Genomic DNA, 15,640 nt, shown 5'->3' with positions numbered 1-15,640 from the left:
GGCGGAGCTTGCAGTGAGCCAAGATCGGGCCACTGCATTTCAGCCTGGGCGACAGAGTGAGTCTCCATCTCAAAAAAAAAAAAAAAAAAAAGACTGAGTCTCACTCTGTCGCCCAGGCTGGAGTGCAATGGCACAATATCAGCTCATTGCAACCTGGGCCTTCCAGGTTCAAGTGATTCTCCTGCCTCAGCCTCCCCAGTAGCTGGGATTACAGGCGCTCGCCACCACGCTCAGCTAATTTTGTATTTTTAGTAGAGACAGGGTTTCACCATGTTGGTCATGTTGGTCTTGAACTCCTGAACTCAGGTGATCCACCTACCTCGGCCTCCCAAAGTGCTGGGATTACAGGTGTAAGCCACTGCACCCGTGAGGGAAGAGAGAGACCCTCTCATATTGTTTTATATTGTTTTCTACTCAGTACCTGTTTTAAGAAAAAAACAAAGAAGTGAAATCAAAGACAGGCAGCCCGGCGCCAGGCCCAGAACCAGGCCTGGGCCTGCCTGGCTTAAACCTAGCGGTTAAAAAACAACTCATGACTTAGAACCGGATGTTACACATAGATTTCAGGCACTGTATGGAAGAATACTGTGAAACTCCCTGCTCTGTTCTGTTTCACTCTGACCGCCAGTGCATGCAGCCCCTGCCACGTACCCCTTGCTTGCTCAAATCAATCATGACCCTTTCATGTGAAACCTTTAGTGTTGTGAGCCCTTAAAAGGGACAGAAATTGTGCACTTGGAGAGCTCGGATTTTAAGGCAGTAGCTTGCCAATGCTCCCAGCTGAATAAAGCCCTTCCTTTTACAATTCAGTGTCTGAGAGGTTTTGTCTACGGCTCGTCCTGTTACACCCGGCCAATAAATTATCATTATAAATTTATTTATTTATTTATTTTTTGAGACAGAGTAACACTCCGTCACCCAGGCTAGAGCGCAGTGGCACCATCTCGGCTCACTGCAACCTCCGCCTCCCGGATTCAAGCAATTCTCCTGTCTCAGCCTCCCAAGTAGCTGTGACTACAGGCGCCTGCCACCACACCCCGCTGATTTTTGTATTTTTATTTTTATTTTTATTTATTTATTTATTTATTTATTTATTTTGAGACAGAGTCTCGCTCTGTTGCCCAGGCTGGAGTGCAGTGGCACGATCTGGGCTCACTGCAAGCTCTGCCTCCTGGGTTCACGCCATTCTCCTGCCTCAGCCTCCGGAGTAGCTGGGACTACAGGCACCCGCCACCACGCCCGGCTAATTTTTTTGTATTTTTAGTACAGACGGGGTTTCACTGTGTTAGCCATGATGGTCTCGATCTCTTGACCTCGTGATCTGCCCATCTCAGCCTCCCAAAGAGCTGGGATTACAGGAGTGAGCCACCGCGCCCGGCCTGATTTTTGTATTTTTAGTAGAGACAGGGTTTCATCTTGTTGGTCAGGCTGGTCTCAAACTCTTGACCTCAGATGATCCACCAGCCTCGGCCTCCCAAAGTGCTGGGATTACAGGTATAAGCCACTGCACCCAGCCCAATAAATTATTTCTTACAGCTTAAGAAAGAACAGTCCTTTTATTTTTATTTTTATATCCTTTTTGAGATGGAGTCTCACTCACTCTGTCACCCAGGCTGGAGTGCAGTGGCACTCTTGGCTCACTGCAACCTCCGTCTCCTGGGTTCAAGCAATTCTCCTGTCTCAGCCTCCAGAGTAGCTGGGATTACAGGTGTGCACCACCACACCCGGCTAATTTTTGCATGTTTTGTGGAGACAGGGTTTCGCCATGTTGGCCAGGCGGGTTTCGAACTCCTGACCTCAAGTGATCGGCCCACCTTGGCCTCCCAAAGCATTGGGATTACAGGCGTGAGCCACCGTGCCCAGCCATGATTTTAAAAATGTAATAAATTGAATAGTAATGATTAAAACCAAAGTAAACTACTGAAGTTTTTTTCTGTGGACAAACAACACCCTCAAGGATAGCAAGGAATACTCACTGGCTTTCTAGGCCTCTGTCTCTCAGCACAGTGTCTACCCACCTGTTCTAACCCACTTCTAAGATATGAGCCTCTCAGGGACACAACCCATTTCTTACTTATCCCTGTGTCCCCAGTGCCCAGCATCAGGCTTGGAGAGATGCCCTTATTTATTGAACTGAACTGCTGATGAAGGTCCCAAGACCCACCACCAGCCACCCACCTCTGTGCACTGACCTGTCCTCATGGATGTAGGACAAGTAGAAGAGGAGCAGGATGCAGTACTGTCTCTGGCGAGCAGCTCCCTCCATGTACTGGTGATCAGACAGGAAGGCAAGGCTTTCAGGGCTCCTGCTGCTTATCTGGGGCAGCCCATGCTGCAGGAGCTCAGAAACTGCAGAGAGTTCTAGGGAGGGAATAAGTAGAGGAAAGCCACACAGAGAACATAGGAGAATAGGTAATCAGCACATTAGAGTACCGCATGTACATGCAGAGTACTGCACAGGGCAGCAAGAGTAAATGCAGTATAGTGGGAAATAAGGAAATCAGAGGCTCCTCTTCCTTTGAGCAAGGTTCAGCCTACCGGGAAAAACTAAACTTCACAAGCGGAAGGACATGGATTTGTCTCAACAATTAATGTTCATTCTTTCATTTTTTTTGTTTTTCTTTTGACAGAGTCTCGCTCTGTTGCCCATGCTGGAGTGCAATGGCGCGATCTCGGCTCACTGCAACCTCCCCGTCCTAGGTTCAAGCAATTCTTCTGCCTCAGCCTCCCAAGTAGCTGCGATTACAGGCACCCACCACCACGCCCAGCTAATTTTTTGTATTTTTAGTAGAGGCAGGGTTTTGCCATGTTGGCCAGGCTGGTCTCAAACTCCTGACCTCAGATGATCCACCCACCTCAGCCTCCCAAAAACATTCATTCTTTCATTCATTTGACATATGTTCATTGAGTGGCTACTACTCTTAGGACAGGCTGTGAGACCCAGGCCCTACCTCCAGGAACTGGCAGCTGATGGGAAGAGACACATAATGAGACAGGCAATTGCAGGACATGTGATCAGTGCTATATTGAGGAGAGAGTGACTCAGGCCGCCTTGGCATGGGGAAGGCAAGGTCAAAGAGGAAGAAACTGTGGGTTGGGCACAGTGGCTCACGCCTGTAATCCCAGCACTTTGGGAGGCTGAGAAGGGTATATCACCTGAGGTCAGGAGTTCAAGACCAGCTTGGCCAACATAGTGAAACCCCATCCCTACAAAAATACAAAAATTAGCCGGCTATGATGGCGGGTGCCTGTAATCCCAGCTACTTGGGAGGCTGAGGTGGGAGAATCGCTTGAACCTGGGAGGCAGAGGTTGCAGTGAGCTGAGATGGCACCATTGCACTCCAGCCTGAGTGACAAGCACGAAACTCCATCTCAGAAAAAAGAAAGCAAGCTTTGGGAGGCCGAGGCTGGCGGATCATGAGGTCACGAGATCAAGACCATCCTGGCTAACACGGTGAAACCCCGTCTCTACTAAAAATACAAAAAATTAGCCAGGCGAGGTGGCGGGCCCCTGTAGTCCCAGCTACTCGGGAGGCTGAGGCAGGAGAATGGCGTGAACCCAGAGGGCGGAGCCTGCAGTGAGCCGAGATCATGTCATTGCACTCCAGCATGGGCGACAGAGCGAGACTCCGTCTCAAAAAAAGAAAGAAAGAAAGAAAGAAACAAACTGTGGAGGGTGAGGAGAAAAGAGGCAGCGACAGGAGAAAAGAGAAAAGGAAGCAAGGTGTTCAGAGGCCTGAAGGCATGAGAAGACATGCCATGTTTCCATCCAGTGTGACTGGACAGTCAGTGAATAAATGTGGGGTATCAGAAGCTGGGGAACTATGTGATGTAATCTGCAGCCGGACTGTGAAAGACCTTTAAGCAAATGCCACTTAAAGAACTGGGACTTCATCCTGAGGGCAGAGACTTCTAGATTTCTTATGAAAACGGTTTAATAAAAGAAGGAATATTTTAATACCGAAAGAATAGGAAAGAAGGATAGGTGTGGTGGCTCAAGCCGGTAATGCCATCACTTTGGGAGACCAAGGCAGGTGGATCACCTGAGGTCAGGAGTTCGAGACCAGCCTGGCCAACATGGCAAAACCCTGTCTCTATTAAAAATACAAAAATTAGACAAGCGTGGTGGCAAGTGCCTGTAGCCCTAGCTACTCAGGAAGCTGATGTAGGAGAATTGCTTGAACCCAGGAGGCGGAGGTTGCAATGAGCCGAGATCACGCCACTGCACTCCAGCCTGGGCAACAGAACAAGACGCTGTCCCAAAACAAAAAAAAAGGAAAGAAAAAGACTGACTTCAGAGCTTAAAATTTGAATAAAGGCCAGGTGCGGTGGCTCACACCTGTAATCCTAGCACTTTGGAGGCCAAGGCAGGTAGATTGTTTGGGGCCAGGAGTTCAAGACCAGCCTGGCCAACATGGCAAAACCCCATCTCTACTAAAAATACAAAAAAACCACCTGGGCATGGTGACATGTGCTTGTAGTCCCAGCTACTCGTGAGGCTGAGACACAAGAATCACTTGAATCTGGGAGGTGGAGGTTGCAGTGAGCTGACATCTCTCAACTCCAGCCTGGGCAACAGAGTGAGACTCTGTCTCAAAAAACAAACAAACAAACAAAAAACATGAATAAAGTCAACTTTATCCTTATGTTCCACATTTCACCATGGACCAGAGAAAACTTTATCACTATCTGACACTACTCCACAGACTGATGTGTGGAGACCACAGCTGAAGGCCAGGGGAGTTAAGATGTTAAGACTTTGTTTTCAGATAATCCTTCCAGCAGAGTGGATGAGAGATTGAAAGACAGGACCTCAGCTGAAGGTCAACCGAAAGAATCCATCCTGCCAGGGCCAAGTCCTGGGCAAGCAGAGGGTGAGGATAGTGCATGTCCCACAGCAATTTGGTAGCAGAGCCAGGTCAGTTCTCCTAATTCCAAGTTCAGTGCTTGTCCACCAAAGCATGCTCTAATCAATATAATAATAATGAAACAAATATCCTTCAGCCACACACATCCACCTGCCTTTCTCCTGATATATAAAATAAAGAAGCAGTCTGCATGTATCAGAGATCTGCTGCATTTCCTGGCACACTGAGATTTAAGAAGCCCCAGTGTTTAAGGCAGGAGATGTGTGGGGCTCCCCTTGGTTTGACAAGCAAGGGAACTGCCAGAAGCAGTGGAGCAGGCACTCATGAGCAAGAAAGGTGATGGTGATGTGACTGCCAGTAGTCTTAGGCTACATGGCAGAAATCATGCTATTCTCTCTGCAGGCCAGACCATGCCTTAACAGGGAGATTGCAGAAAGGAGTAGCCAGCATAGTGAAAGAACCAGTAGCCAAGCTATGTTGGAAGCAATGAAAATGCTCACCTGGGCTTCGCTCCCTCTCAGCATGATGTCTGGGAAAGATAAAAGAGAACAGCAGGTGCAGAGAGTGGGAGAGAGGACACAGAGTCTTCACAAATATAATAAGGGAGAAAAGAGCCAGAACTAGGTCTTACCCACAGAGGTATATTTGTTGAATGAATGATGAAACAATGATTAAACTGTTTTCTATTATATCAGGAGACAGGTCTAAGATAGAGGAACCCCTCAGGGCAAATAACATACTGTTATAATCGCTCTATCCACAGCAGTACCTAGGCCTCCCCTGGCAGGTAGCAGAAGCTCAATGAATGTTCAACAAGAGGAAAAATTTCCAGCTCTCAGCCCTGCAGCTGCTGTTCCTCCTGCCTAGATTCTACATGGCTTTCCTTTACTTGACTCAGACCTCTGCTCACATGCCACTTCCACATGGAGACCTTCCCTGACCACCCTATCTAACATGTCTCTCTCCTCCTTCTATCACTCTCTATCCCTTTGCCCAGTTTTATTTTTTTCATAGTGCCTATGGATCTCTGACATAGTATGCATTTGCTTATTGCCTGCCTGTCTCGATCTATGACAGCAGGGCTTTGTATCCCTGGCTCTTTCACCAGCACCTGGAATGGAGTCTGACACACAACAGATGCTCAAGAAATACCTCTTGGCTGGGCACGGTAGCTCACGTCTGTAATCTCAGCACTTTGGGAGGCCGAGGCAGATTACCTGAGGTCAGGATTTCGAAACCAGCCTGACCAACATGGTGAAAGCCCGTCTCTACTAAAAATGTAAAAATTAGCCAGGCCTGGTGGTGGGAGCCTGTAATCCCAGCTACTTGGGAGGCTGAGGCAGGAGAATCACTTGAACCTAAAAGGCGGAGGTTGCAGTGAGCTGAGATCATGCCACTGCACTCCAGCCTGGGCAACAGAGCGAGACTATCTTAAAAAAAAAAAAAGAACACAAAAGAAAAAGAAAAAAGAAATACTACTTGAATGAATGAAGAAACAGAACACACTATTAATGCTATAGTGAACACTGGACTCCTGAGGCCTGGTATGGGGATGTTACAGAGGAGACTTTCAGGGAGAAGGAACTGGACTTGATGAACATTAGGATCCTTCTCAACTCTAAGGTGCCAGGAGCCTTGGGTTCCATCATTTTCCAGTTCTATTATTTCACATCCTTAGGAATCAACCTATAATTGCATCACTCCAATTCCTCTGGGCAGCCTCAGGCAAAGAAATCTCATGCCTGTACTAACTCACTATCTAGCCAATCAGCAAGGCACCCAGACTCTAAAGACCAGCACAGGCCACGAGTGGTCAAATTGTAGCATCTTACCTTCTTCGGAAGGTGGTCCTGTCTTCTCTGGAGCTGAGAGGAGGTTGAGGCACATATAGTAGAGGAAATTGGAACACACCTGGTTTAGGGCTGAGTGACTTAGAGGGAGAAGAAGAAAGCATAGAAGAGATGACATTGCTACTTTGGCTGGGAGAGCATTATCCCTGCCATATGCCTGGGCACCACTGCTTTGTGCCAGAGGCTAGTGAAATTCTAGCCATGGCTGTGGCAGAGAAGGTCTTAAGGTGGCTATGAAAAGTAAATACGGGGCTGGGCACAGTGGCTTACGCCTGTAATTCTAGCACTTTGGGAGGCCGAGGCGGGTGGATCACCTGAGGTCAGGGGTTCGAGACCAGCCTGACCAACATGGTGAAATCCCATCTCTACTAAAAATACAAAAATCTGGCCGGAAGCAGTGGCTCATGCCTGTAATCCCAGCACTTTGGGAAGTGAGGCGGGCAGATCACGAGGTCAGGAGTTTGAGACCAGCCTGAGCAAAATGGTGAAACCCTGTCTCTACTAAAAATACAAAATTAGCCAGGCGTGGTGGCGCACACCTGTAATCCTAGCTACTCAGGAGGCTGAGGCAGGAGAATCGCTTGAACTCAGAAGGCAGAGGTTGCAGTGAGCCGAGATTGCACCATTGCACTCTAGCCTGGGCGACAGAGGGAGACTCAGTCTCAAAAAATAATAATACTAATAATACAAAAATTTGCTGGGCGTGGTGGCGGGCACCTGTAATTCCAGGTACTTGGGAGGCTGAGGCAGGAGAACTGCTTGAACCCAGAAGGCGGAGGTTGCAGTGAGCTGAAATTGTGCCACTGCACTCCAGCCTGGGCAACAAGAGCAAGGCTCTGTCTTAAAAAAAAAAAAAAAAAAAAGGAAATATGGAACCTGCTGCTTCAGCTGTAACTTGGGCCAGGCATTCACTAAAAATTTACTGAAAAAATACGAAGTGGGGGCTATAAGTTCCAATTTAATAAAACATACAAATAAAAAAGTGCCCCTAGGCCAGGAAAGGGCTGAGGAAGTGCTAGAAAAAGCAGCAGCAGCTGAACCCCACATGTGCAGTCAAGGAGTACTTCCAAAATTTTGACTTTCAATCCAGATGGGTCCTTGTATTCTCTCCTAAATGTTGGATGGCGTATTCAGTATTATGGAAGGAAAGCTGGGCACTGCACTGTAACCAGCTTGTAGACTGTGGGCAGTAACAAATTAATCTTCTTAGTAAATACAGAAACAGGGGGCAAATCATAAAGGAGAAGGTACAGAGGCTGCTCCAGAAACCTAACAAGACAGAGACTGAGGCAGCGACCTCTACTTTAACAAGAGAGTTTCTCCTCTAGAATTACTTGGCTGGTAGAAACTAGAACTTGACAGACACTACATCCTTTCCCCTTTGAGGGCCTCAATTTCCTCAGTGGTCTCACTCTGTCACCCAGGCTAGAGTGGGGCGTGATCATAGCTCACTGCAGCCTTTTTCTTATTTTTTATTTTTTTTAAGATGGAGTCCCACTCTGTCACCCAGGCTGGAGTGCGGTGGCGCTATATCAGCTCACTGCAACCTCCACCTCCTGGGTTCAAGCCGATCTTCTGCCTCAGCCAGAGTTTCCTGTTCAACCCGGCCAGTTTCCTCATTTAAATGAAAGGTTAAACAAATGATCTATGAAAGCGTTTTTTGGGGCTTTTTGTGTTTTTTAGAGACAAGGTCTCACTCTGTCGCCCAAGCTACAGTGGGATGCAATCATAGCTCACTGCTGCTTTGACCTCCTAGGCTCAAGGATCCTCTTGCCTCAGCCTCCTGAGTATCTGGGACTAGAGGTGTGTACCACCAGGTCTGGCTAATTAAAAAAAAACTTTTGTGGCCAGCCACGGTGGCTCACGCCTGTAATCCCAGCACTTTGGGAGGCCGAGGCAGGCGGATCACCTGAAGTCAGGAGTTTGAGACCGGTCTGGCCATCTCTACTAAAAACACAAAAATTAGCCAGGCGTGGTGGCAGGCACCTGTAATCCCAGCTACTCAGGTGCTCAGGCAGGAGAATTGCTTGAACCCAAGAGGCGGTTGTTGCAGTGAGCCAAGATTGTACCACTGCACTCCAGCCTGGGTGACAGAGCGACACTCCATCTCAAAAAAAAAAGAAAAAAAAAAATTGTAGAGACCAGGGTCTTGCTACACTGCCCAAGTTGATCTTGAACTGCTGGCTTCAAGCAATCCTCCCATCTTGGCCTCCCAAAGTGCTGGGATTACAGCCATGAGCCACTGCACCAGGCCTCTCCCAGTTTTGATGTGACAGGTACCCATCCAAGTATCACCAGGAATAAGATCCTTACCGCACTAGATTCAATACAACCTACAGAAGCATGGCCAGCTTATTGCACCAGATGCTGAGCAATGCTGACACTATGTCAACACCACCATGAGCCCATGACTAAAACACACCAGCCAACAATTCCCACTTGTCCCATCAAGAGGGACATTGGCCCCTTGGCCACTCAATCTTGCCTGGGACCATACATACCTCAGACCACTGCAAAACCTGGCCTTCAGCTCCAGGGTCAGTCGTATGAAGGATGAGGAAGCTTCAGAGAAGTGGGAATAAAGCAGAGAGCAGTTTAAACCAGACTTGTCACAGAGAGTCCCAAGCCTGGGTGGTATCAAAAAGCTCTGGTTTCAGAGTTACACAGACTTGGTTCAAAATGTACTCCATCACTGTCTAGTAGTTTCACTCTGGAAAGGTTTTTTAACTTCTCTGAGACTCAGTTTTGATATTTGTACCTCACAGGTTGTTGTAAAGCTAAGTAAGATAAATGTACAGAGAACATCTAACAAGTACTTGGCTCAAAGTAAGTGCTGCAATAAGTGTTCATTTTCTTCCATTCTGAATGATCCTCCACTACAATTTGGTACATTTGACAAGGACCTAGGAAGAACACATCTGCTCCTTCTATCCCTTCTTTCAGTTTTATAGAAAACAATCCAGTTTCAGATGCAGAAAGAACAGTAGTTACTATTTTATTCTCATCTCTGAATTGTCTGTTGAAAGCAATTGGTTCTCAGAACAGAGGTCCAATAACAGTTTCTTTTCTTTTTTTCTTTCCTGAGACGGAGCCTCACTCTGTCACCAGGCTGAAGTGCAGTGGCATGATCTCGGCTCACTGCAACCTCCGCCTCCCGGGTTCAAGCGATTCTCCTGCCTCAGCCTCCTGAGTAACTGGGACTACAGGTACGCACCACCACACCCAGCTAATTTTTGTATTTTTAGTAGAGATGGGGTTTCACCATGTTGGCCAGGATGGTCTCGATCTCTTGACCTCATGATCCACCCACCTCGGCCTCCCAAAGTGCTGGGATTACAGGTGTGTCCCACTGTGCCTGGCCTTTTTTTTTTTTTTTTTTTTTTTAAGATGGAGTTTCATGCTTGTTGCCCAGGCTAGAGTGCAATGGCACAATCTCGGCTCACTGCAACCTCCGCCTCTCAGGTTCAAGCGAGTCTCCTGCCTCAGCCTCCTGAGTAGCTGGGATTACAAGCATGCGCCACCACGCCCAGCTAATTTTGTATTTTTAGTAGAGACAGGGTTTCTACATGTTGGTCAGGCTGGTATCGAACTCTGGACTTCAGGTGATCCGCCCACCTTGGCCTCCCAAAGTGCTGGGATTACAGGTGTGAGCCACTGCACCCAGCCAGCAGTTTCTGCCTTAGCTGTTGACCCTGGCCCAGGCCTTTGTGCTGCTGGCTCCTCCCAGTCTCCCCAGTAAGGCTTTCAGTCAATACTAACCTCTGTTTTGCCTTCCCTTGGGCCGCTGTAAAAGCAGAATCCTAGATAAAGAAGACATCAGAAGCTCCCATTTCACCAGCCCCTGGGTTGGGAATAATCTGTATTTTATCCTGGGGCTAAAGCAGCTGACAGGGAATCCCTCAGGGTTTCACAGCAACTCTCTGTGGCAACAATTTAACCCATGACTTTCCCAGGAAGGGGCACCAAGCTTCCCTTCCAGATGGGCTCCTCTTGGCCCAATCTCTCAGGGATCCAGAGTTTCTCCACCCTCCTACTCCAGGTCTCCATACCATTCCTGGCTGGCAGTGCCTGCCTCCCTCCTCCCTCTTGCAGGTTGAGCCTCTGATCCTGTGCTACCTGGCTTCATGCTGCACAGATCTCCCTACAGACCTCATAGCCTTTTTCTACATCCCCTTTCCCCACCACTGCCCCAAGAGATCTACACTTGCCTCTCATCCAGTGCCCCAAGACTAGATCCTCTTGGGTACGGAAGTATGGCAGGCAGGAAGAATGTTAAAAGGAAGGAAAGAAGTGTGTATCAGTTATCACAATGGCTGAGGGATGCAGTCTTCAGGAAACCTATATACATCATCTTGTTTAATTCTCACCATTATCACCATGTTCTAGCTAAGGACACTGGAGATAAGAAAATTAATTTGTACAATCTCAATAAACAAGAGAGGTGAGAAGAATTCCAACTGATATGGGCTAACAACCAGTCTCTCTACTGCTCCTTCCTATCAGCAGCTAATCAGGTAAGTGTTTCCAATCTTAGGGGGTAGAAAAATCCTTCCTAACTCCATGTTCCCCTCTACTCACACCCCCATTTCTCACCTTCCCCACACACCAAACTTGTCAAAATAGTTGTGTATCCTGTCTCTACTGCCTCATCTTGCACTCATTCTTTAACTCACTCTGGTCTGGCTTCCATTCCAACCACTCCCACAGAAACTGCTCTGGCCAATGTGGCCAAAAGCTGCCATGAAGCCAAGTCCAATCGATATCTTTCAATCTTCATCTTACTTGACCTCTGGGATGCCTTTCACACTCCTGACTACTCCCCAATCCACAAAACTCTCTTCATTTGGCTTCCTTAATATCATATCCTTCTGGTTTCCTTCCTACCTCTCCAAATGCTCGTACCTCTCCTCCTCCTGACCATTAAATGCTTAATTTTGTCTTGGCTTCTTTCATCATTTCATTTTACACCCTCAGCTTTGAAGAATCTCACCTGATCCCCACTGAGGAGTCAGCCTCACAAGGACAGGGGTCTCTTTTGTTCACTGCTAAATCTCCAGCCCTAGCATGGTATCTTGCATGCAGTAGGTGCCCAATATTTGTTGAATGAATGAAAGGCTGGATGCTGAAGACTTCTATATCTGTATCTAAATCCCAGATCTCTCCCTTGTCTTCAGACACAGTCAATTACCCACCTAACATCTTCACTGGAACATCTCACATTCACCCTGACCCAAATTGACCATATCCTCTACTGCCTCCCCAAACCAGATCCTCCCCCAGTGAGCCTTCTCTCAGTTAAACACACCACCATCCACATAGAAGGCAGCCAGAAGCCAGGCATTACCCTGCACTGTTACCTCGCTTTCAAGCCCTACATCCAGCTATTCCATGCCCCAACACTACCTTAGTTCCTATCACCAACCTGAGTTAATGCAAGAGGCTGAGATACATGCCTCCAATCTGCCTCCCTCTAACTCATAGTCCACACTGCTCCAAGAAAGATCTTTCTGAAACAGAAGTCTGAACATGTTACTCCACTTCTTTAAAACTCAACAAAACTCCTAGGATAAAATCCAAATTCCAGGCCAGGTATGGTGGCTCAGTCTGTAATCCCAGCACTTTGGGAGGTCAAGGTGGCCAGATCACCTGAGGTGGGGAGTTTGAGACCAGCCTGGCCAACATGGAGAAACCCCATCTCTACTAAAAACACAAAATTAGCCGGGCGTGGTGGCACATGCCTGTAATCTCAGCTACTTGGAAGGCTGACTCAGGAGAATCACTTGAACCCGGGAGGTGGAGGTTGCGGTGAGCCGAGATCATGCCATTGCACTCCAGCCTGGGCAACAAGAGCGAAACTCTGTCTCGGAAAAAAAAAAAAGAAAAAAAAAATCCAAATTCCTCACATGGCCAACAAGGGCCTACATGGCTGAGCCCTGGCTGCCTCTCCACGGTAGACTTGTTGCACAACATTCGTTGCATGCCATGTGACGAGAATAAAAGAAAAAACATTAAATTATAATGATAAGAGCCAAATATAGCACAGAGATTAAGAAAGCATGTTCTGGCCAAGCACGGTCGCTCACGCCTGTAATCCCAGCACTTTGGGAGGCTGAGGTGGGCAGATCACGAGGTCAGGAGATCGAGACCATCATGGCTAACACGGTGAAACCCCGTCTCTACTAAAAAATACAAAAAAATTAGCCAGGCGTGGCGGGCGCCTGTAGTCCCAGCTATACAGGACGCTGAAACAGGAGAATGGCGTGAACCCGGGAGGTGAAGCTTGCAGTGAGCCAAGTTCGTGCCACTGCACTCCAGTCTGGGCAACAGGGTAAGACTCCATCTCAGAAAAAAAAAAAAGAAAGCATGTTCTACAGCCAGATTCCCTGGGTTTGAATCCTGGGCATACCACTTATAGTGTGACCTTAGGCAAGTTACTTAACCTCTCTGAGATTCAGTTTGCTCATCAGTGGAATGAGTACAATCATAATAGACAATTCCTGGGGTTTTTCTGAGGACTAAATGAGTCCATACATGCAAAGCACTTAAAACAGTCTCACACACTGTAAGAACTTAAATGTTAGTTATTATTAATAACTAGTCACTAATGTTACTGAAAATTCTCAGCTAATTTTTCTTTAATCTTTTTTGTAGAGATGGGCTCTCACTGTATTGTCCAAGCTGGTCTCAAACTCCTAGCCTCAGGTGATCCTCCCATCTTGGTCTCCCAAAGCACTAGGATTACAGGCACAAGCTACCACGCCCAGCCCCTTTAATGACTTTTGATTGCTGCCTGACACTTCCTTTCACTCAATACTGGACAAAGAACAGATACAGATTCTGAATGAATTAGTAAATGTGCACCCACAACTTATCCTCTCTTTGAATACTCTCTGAGCACTGCCTAAGGTGCTTGCCTCCCTCCCAACCTCCACATTTGCCTGCTGCCTACCAAGCTTCTTGGAAAACTTCTCCTTCATGTGGGGAACGATGACAAAGAGGCTGTGTAGAATTGAGAGGAAAACTTCCATCAAAGCTGGGTGGGTGGTCTGCTCCAAGTGTCTCTGCAAAGAACCAGGAGAGAGAACATAGCCCACCAGGACTGAGCCTCTGAAGAAGAAAAGGCATCAGAGAAAACTCACATCAAATCTAGCAACAGTAGATTAACTCCTTTCACTTGAAAGACACAAGAAAAGCTAGGGAACTTAAAGTCCAAACCTACATCTAAGGCTTGGATCACCTGATAGATTGTACTAGATACTTTATCTCTTTGGGCTTCTGTTCCCAAAAGACTAAAATGAGAATAACAAGATATCCCTCCCAGAAACAAATGTGGTCTGGTGTGTAAAAACTGCTTTCTAAACCGTAATGCAGAGTGACTCTCATGTTTCTATTACTATAGTAATAATAATAATATAGTTTATAAACTGCCTTCATATTTGTTATTTTTTTGGGGGGGGCTGTTTTTTTTTTTTATTCTTTGTGATGGAGTCTTGCTTTGTCACCCAGGTTGGAGATCAGTGGTGCCATCTCGGCTCACTGAAACCTCTGCCTCTCGGGTTCAAGCGATACTCCTGCCTCATCCTCCCAGGCAGCTGGGATTACAGGCATGCGCCACCACACCCGGCTACTTTTTGTATTTTTAGTAGAGACGGGGTTTCGCCATGTTGGCCAGGCTGGTCTTAAACTCCTGACCTCAAGTGATCCACCTGCCTCAGCCTCCCAAAGTGCTGGAATTACAGGCGTGAGCCACCGCACCCGGCCCATTATTATTAAGGCTGGTCAAGTAAAGCAGGGGGAATGGAGAAGGAACAAATAAATCTGTAACTGGTTGTGATCAATTAGTTGTAAATACCATTGCCCTCAGATCAGCCTTCAGGTAATTCTTCAAGAGTCATGAGGCAGTCTTATGTGGTAGACACAGCTCTGAATTACGAAAAAAAAAAAAAAAAAAAAAAAACACGGTTCTAGTTCAGGCTCTGTACATAGCCACCACAGTGTGCCCTTGGGTAGTCACCTTCTCCCTTCCCTGAGTCTCAGTTCCCTTTCTGTAAACAGCTGGGTCCTCAGAGGCATTGTTCTTGTTGACACCTTTCATTTTTAGAGCAAGTTTGGTTGTTTTATTATTATTATTATTATTATAAAAGTAATATATGCTCATTAAAGAAAATGTGTAAAATACAGAAAAGTAGAAAGAAGGACTAATACAATAATTCTATGATCTACTTCTAGATTTAGCTCTAACACTTCAAAAATCTGGGAGGAAGGCAGGGCAGGTGAGTAAACTGCGATGAGTTGCCCAAGTCTTACTGTTAGTGGGTTAACTCATGGCCACAGTCCAGGGTTCCTGACCACTACCTCCTGCAGACTCCAGCTCAATGGCTTCTTCAAGGAAGAGAGCCTTGCTTGTGCAGAGCCAGAGGTGCCTCCCTGCTGCCACCTACTGTTCCCAGTAGATGGTTAGGAGTTGCCCTTTCCTGACTAACAAGGACTCCTCACAGGCTCATAGGATGCCCAAACCTCAAGCAGGAGAGGACTCACCCAAGGTTACCCAGAGTCAGCAGCTCTTGGCCCTGCTCTTCCCACCATCTCAACCTCAAGTCAGCTCAAAATGAAGCTCTTCAAGATCAAGCCTCTCTTCAGAGTGGTCATCTCTCATTTTACAGAACACACATACATGTTCCTTATTAACACTTGGATAACAGACATTCACTGCTGCTCATTATTAAAGACACAAGAAAAGCTAGGGGACCTGAAGTCGTAGGTTCAATCTCAGCACCGTTATGGGCTTGCTTTATAACTATAGAAATATGACAACCTTATCTGTAAATTAGGGCAAATTATAGCATCCATCTCCCAGGATCATTGGGAGAACTAAATCAGGTAGTGAATATTAGGTACTTATCACTCCATAAACTTACCCAT

The 15,640-nt window shown here is 46.9% G+C and overlaps 1 protein-coding gene across 1 annotated transcript in view; it reads right to left on the bottom strand.

The window, feature by feature from the left end:
* Nucleotides 1–15,640, bottom strand: part of MEI1 (meiotic double-stranded break formation protein 1) — a 98,142-nt gene that overhangs the window by 37,557 nt on the left and 44,945 nt on the right. The window contains exons 15-18 of the mRNA XM_054469945.2: nucleotides 13,668–13,779; nucleotides 9,220–9,280; nucleotides 6,701–6,798; nucleotides 2,193–2,361 (exon numbers count right to left, since the gene is read on the bottom strand). Of these exons, the coding sequence (XP_054325920.1) occupies nucleotides 2,193–2,361; nucleotides 6,701–6,798; nucleotides 9,220–9,280; nucleotides 13,668–13,779 (440 nt within the window). The remainder of the gene's footprint in view (nucleotides 1–2,192; nucleotides 2,362–6,700; nucleotides 6,799–9,219; nucleotides 9,281–13,667; nucleotides 13,780–15,640) is intronic.

Source organism: Pongo pygmaeus, chromosome 23 (genome assembly GCF_028885625.2).
Source record: "Pongo pygmaeus isolate AG05252 chromosome 23, NHGRI_mPonPyg2-v2.0_pri, whole genome shotgun sequence".
NCBI classification, from domain to species: domain Eukaryota; kingdom Metazoa; phylum Chordata; class Mammalia; order Primates; family Hominidae; genus Pongo; species Pongo pygmaeus.
This window is presented reverse-complemented; position numbering and strand designations above follow the sequence as displayed.